We start from the raw sequence: 6,040 nt of genomic DNA, 5'->3' as shown, positions 1-6,040 counted from the left end.
CTGCTTCATATGCAGTACACTACTTTGCTCCTTTTATTGTAATACTGCCCGTTTCCTGTCCTTTAAGATGTATTTTCATTCAATTGTCAGAGTTCTAATGTGATATTTCAAAATGTGCATAAAATAAGTGAAAGGAAAACACGGCTGCTGTTGTTATGACGACCTCAGAAGTTCACATGCTAGATTCAAACAAAAACAAAAGGAATGTTCATCCTATATTTCACCACATGGCTTTTTTTTTTACATGATTACGTGAGGATAAAAATCTTAACATTCTCATTTTTTTCCTAATTTTCAACCAGTCACATTTTATTAAAAGAGTGTTGGATGTTTTGAAAGGATGACAAATCAAATGAATGATATAAATCAAAAATTTTAATTGAGACTTTCCAAAATACAGAACATGCAACAAGAAATATAAATCAAATAACCATCAACACCAACAGTTTTAAATTCCTACACTGATTCTATTTCCCTCCACTGTTTGACCAGCTACATGTAAACAGGATGCTCTTTTTTCAAAATGTAATAAATTCATGTTCCAAATGTTCCACATTTCATTGAGTTTTCATGTTGGTCTTTCAGGCTGATATGGATTCAACTGATGATTCCATTACTTACTGTTGTAGATTGAAACCATCAAAATTATTTCTCCTAAAAATGAAATTCCCATTAAACTAAACTGCATTTTCAATGACGTTTTTTTGATGTATCACAAATAATTCTGCACAAGGATGAGGTCAGGGTGGATGGATGGGCCGGACAAACACTGGATTTAGGAGGACGCCGTTTGTTTCCTTTGTCAAACAAAGAGCTAAACGTTGACTTATTCCATTTACTTCTGTAACTTCAATAACATCACATACTAGTTATTTCATGCCAAACCATGATGTTTAACTACATAAATCAAGTCATGTTGTTGCCTTACTGTGTGGTACGAGAGTTAGCTGCCATGCTAACAACAGAACAGATGAACTAATCCGTGGATCACTGATGGACGTGGTAACCGGTGCAGCAGAACAGATTTCCAATCTGAGATGTTGGGTTGGGTCAGAGGTAAGGCAGGCTTTAAACTTTCAACCAGAGAGGCCAGCAGAACCCTGCTTTTGCTTTTTACTCTGAATGAGGTTCAGGTTGGTCAACTCTGGACTGGACTAAAATCAAGAGACAACAGTTGTTGTTGTTGTTGTTGTTTTTACATAATAAACTCTACCGTTGGTATTATTTTGAGACAGTGATGAGGTGTCAGAGAGCTGTGTTGTGCTCAGTTGTCCTCTGCCCCGGAGTTCTTCCTGTAGTTCAGACGCTTAGGCTTCCTGAAGGAGGTGAAGGCTGGGTTAGCCTCTTCCATCTTCTCCTTCTCCTCATATTTTTCTTTCTGCACCTGTTTCCTCTCCTCCGGTGGATCCACAACTCCCCGGGTCGCTCTTTCTTCATCGCTCGCCACTTCCTCAGCTTTCTGTACACTCTGGTCTGTTCTCCTTCCTTCAGCCATCTCCTTCTCCCTGCCCTCCTCATCCTCGACCTCCTCTTCCAGGTGACTGAGGCGCGGCTCCTTCTCCTTGCCTCTGACGGCTGACGGCTGATCGGCAGGTTGCTCGTTCGGCAGCCCGCTGGGTCTGGAGAAGATCAGCTTCTGTTGCGTGTTACAGGAGGTATCACCCCGGCTTTCCTGTGGCTCCTTCCTCTGCTGCAGACTGGACAGGAAGCTGTGAGCCGCCTTCCTGTTGTCCCGATCGCTGGTCTCTTCCACATCTTCCAGACTGTAGTGGGTCCAGCGCTCCGGGTGCACCAGGTAGTCCGGGGTCCCTCTCTTCTTTGCCGGGACGGGGCAGCTGGATTGAGGCTGGCTCGTCTTCCTCCTGGAACGAGGAGGCAGAGGTCGAGCAAACACTCCATCTGTGACCTTATCCGGGCTCACAGAGGAGGAGGCCAGCCGAGCAACACTGTCCAGGCATTCAAAGATGCTGTGGCTGCGGTTTGAGAAAGCCGAGCTTCCTCCTCTCAGGCTGAATGGAGTCAGAGATCTGTGTCCAGCAGCTGGAGCGGAAATCGCGACCTCCCCGCCATCGTCATCATCGTCGTCGTCAACGTCCAGCTCTGGGTCAAAGGGAGCACTGCTGGGTAGTTCTTCAGACTCAGATTCATCACTGGCTGACAGGTCGTCCACGTCATCACTGTTTAGAATCTCACCGTGGTCTCCGCCATTTTTCTGATCGCACATTTTAAACAACAAGACTCAGCAGCTCGTCTAAATCAAACACCTGGGAAGAGAGAGGAAGGCGTCAAAACTGGTTTCAGCTTGTATGCTTCATCAGAGTCATCACTCAAAACAGGGGGGTGTGTGTGTGTGTGTGTGTGTGTGTGTGTGTGTGTGTGTGTGTGTATATACATGTAAATATACGTATATACACACGTATATATATATATATGTAAATATACACATTTATACATAAATACACATACGTAACCACACACAAATACATATAAAAACTTATATATACACATAAATAGAGAGAGAGAGAGGTGGATATATTTATTTATACACCGCTATTCAAAAGTTTGGAGCATCAAAACAAGAACCATTAAACGTTTAAAACTTGGGTTTAGTCCATGTCCCCCGTCAAGGAGAATATTGTTGGAACCATTGTCCCCAAAATACCATTTGATTGCTTTGATTAAGCTTCACACCTGTTAATATTTGAGCTTTTTAAAGGCTGCATTATTGTGCACTTGATACAGAAACAGGAAGCTATTTCTATTTAACTCTGGACACATTGGATGCAAAGCTTCTGGTTTCTTTAACATAAGACTGGTTCTCAGTGTGTATAAAACATTACTTTTTTTTGCAAAACCTTCATCCAAAATAACAAACTTTTGACCGGCAGTGTATATGACCAATAGTGACCAATGTCAGAAGTCCACCATTTAGAACAATTTGAGTTGTTTTATTTTGGCCATCACCCAACCAGTTATGATAATGACAATTTAAAGAGGGGTAAACTCTGTGAAGACAGAATGTGTGCATACCATGTTGGTGCTCTTGTTGTAGCGTCCATACTGTCTCTGTTTGATATGCAGACGCTCTGTAGGAAACTGAGGAAGCCAACTCCCCAAACACTGCCACTCTGTCGGAGATCAATCTGTGATTTTTTTAAGCAAAAACATGAAATCTTTCAACAAATGATATACAGCAGAGATCTGAAGACATGTTCACGCTGAAATAAACAGATTCTAAGTGACAGTTTAACCATTTACACTCGCACTTTGAGCAATTACCCTAAGGGGGACGCTATAGACAAGTAAAAGACACAGTGGAAACTGTGGACAGCAAGTAGGGATGACCTGATCAAGTTTTTTTTTAGTTTTTTTATTGATTATCTGCCAATACCTAGTCAGATCATATACTTGTATTACCTTAAATGCTGATTAAATATGTACGCGCACACTGTTGGTGTTGTTTGGACTACGGAGACACTGTTTTGGGTTGTGAGGATAGAGTCACTCAGCTATGCACACAGCTCTTCACAGTCACATACTCATAACTTTGACTCATATGCAGTGAAATGCTGTACTGTGAAGCCTGCTGACGTTAAGGAGGGTAGTTTAGTTTAGTTTAGTTTAGTTTATTTGCACAATTGAAAAATATAAACAACATAACATTGATAGATAATATTACAGTGCAGGAAGAGGCAGAAAGCCCACTGGGCTTATTTGAAGTCTCCACCTATACAATATATATTTTTTTAAAATCACAATACTATAACGAACACAAAAAGAACATACATATGGTATGAAATATTGTTGAAAAAGCATTTCTACAAGATATGATTTATAATAATAATACATTATAAACAACAAGAAAACAAAAGGGGGGAAAAATGCAATGAGTCAAGATGTGAATGAGCGTGAGAGTGTGTGTGTGTGTGTGTGTGTGTGTGTGTGTGTGTGTGTGTGTGTGTGTGTGTGTGTGTGTGTGTAAATTCATGTGTGCATTTATGTGCATGTGAGAATAAGCCGGGTTTGATTAAGGGGATTTGGGTTTGTACCCCTGCATTTAGTCCTACACAAAAGTAATGCTACAAGTCCCTACGAATGCAACAACCACAGACTACAAATACAAACTGAAACACGGAAAACATATAATACATAAGGAAAGTCAATTACAAAACAGGGGTAAATTTGTCTTTTAAGTTATCTTATGAAACTTTTTAGTGTGAAAAGCCATTCCATAATTTGGTTCACCTACATTTTTTATCGAAAATTGACCTCTAGAAGTAAATCATTTAGGAGGATGAATATTTACAGTACCAGTCAAAAGTTTGGACACACCTTCTCATTCAACTACTTTGAAGAATCTAAAATATAAAACATATTCTGGTTTGTTGAGCATTTGTTTGTTTACCACATAATTCCATATGTGTTCCTTCATAGTTTGGATGTCTTCAATATTAATCTACAATGTAGAAAAAATAAAATAAAAAAATATTGATGACATCACAACACCCCACATCTTAGATGTATATACATATATATTAAAATATATACATATAAAAAATATAAAAAATAAAGAAAAACCATTGAATGAGAAGGTGTTGACTGGTACTGTACATCTTCCTGATCAGATGTATCAACTGTATTATAGCTGACATACCAATACAAATATTATATTTATTGCATCTTTAAAACTCAACTCATGGGGGACATTAGGTGCAGCATCATAAAACATAAGATATAATATGATATACTCTGACACAACCCTAGAACTCAGATTTGACTTGTAGAATAAGGATCATCACCACTAGAGTGGTAGAAAAACGTGAATGGAACGTAGACATTATGGGAGCAACATCCCACGCGACAACGGGGACTGGTTAGCATGCTAAAGCTAAAGCTAACTGCTGTGGTGCAGACGCGACGTTTTAATGAGCTGCGCGTGGTGTGAGTCGATCCACATCTCGTGGCAGACTCGGTCTCACGAGCGTAACCTGCATATAAACATAGATCGGGGGTTACCTGAGCGCGGATTACCTCATTATTGTTGTCCCGACCCAAACCAGAGGTTCCGCCAGCAGAGACTCGTTCTTCTTCTGGCGTTCTGCTTCAGGTTCCGCCCGGACTGCTGCTGCCCCCTAGTGGCGACACCATGTGGCTGCAACGCGAATGTGGAGGGCAGAATGCACCGCAGGGGGTTTGAATATTTGCTATTTGTTATACAGTACCAGTCAAAAGGTTGCACACACCTTCTCATTCAATGTTTTTTCTTTATTTTTTTATTATTTTTTTCTACATTGTAGATTAATATTGAAGACATCCAAACTATGAAGGAACACATATGGAATTATGTGATAAACAAACAAATGCTCAACAAACCAGAATATGTTTTATATTTTAGATTCTTCAAAGTAGTTGAATGAGAAGGTGTGTCCAAACTTTTGACTGGTACTGTATATATATACGTGTGTGTGTGTGTGTGTGTATATATATATATATATAATATGTATATATACATATATATGTGTGTGTGTATGTGTGTATATATATATGTATGTATGTGTATTTGTGTGTGGTTACATGTTATGTTATATGTTTGTGTATGTATGTATAAATGTGTATATTTACTTATCTTTATTTATATATATATATATATATAGATACAATGGTCATAAAAAGTATTCACCCCCTTGGATGTTTTCCCCTTCTTTCATGTCAAAGTGAAAACAGATTATTATTATTATTATTATTATTATTATTATTATTATTATTATTATTATTATTATTATTATTATTATATTATTGGATTTTTATTAAATAACAATTTTTAAAGGATTTTTGAATGGATGCTAATTTTAAAAATATATTTTTTTAAATCTCACGTACCCCCAGGGGTTTTAAAATATATGTAAAATTGGCATCCATCAGATAACCCCCATTTGAGAACCACTGCTCTAGAGACGGGACAACCCGTGGAGGGGGCGGAGAAAGCATCCTGCGCATGCTCAAGGCTCCGTTCTCCCATTGGCTCACAAGCGTTCAGATA

General features: G+C 38.9%; 1 protein-coding gene across 1 annotated transcript; it reads right to left on the bottom strand.

Annotated features, from left to right (window-relative positions):
• Positions 1-353: 353 nt before the first annotated feature.
• Positions 354-3,138, bottom strand: tssc4 (tumor suppressing subtransferable candidate 4; the record flags this gene model as incomplete). The annotated part of the gene is given in 3 exon segments (XM_054608015.1): positions 354-2,230; positions 2,232-2,264; positions 3,031-3,138. Coding segments are annotated over 3 exon segments (1,107 nt in total), but the record flags the coding sequence as incomplete, so codon positions are not given.
• Positions 3,139-6,040: the final 2,902 nt, after the last annotated feature.

The sequence above is a fragment of the Anoplopoma fimbria genome, chromosome 2, assembly GCF_027596085.1.
Source record: "Anoplopoma fimbria isolate UVic2021 breed Golden Eagle Sablefish chromosome 2, Afim_UVic_2022, whole genome shotgun sequence".
Taxonomy (NCBI): Eukaryota; Metazoa; Chordata; class Actinopteri; order Perciformes; family Anoplopomatidae; genus Anoplopoma; species Anoplopoma fimbria.
Note: the sequence above shows the minus strand (reverse complement) of the source record. Positions and strands in the feature narration are given on the sequence as shown.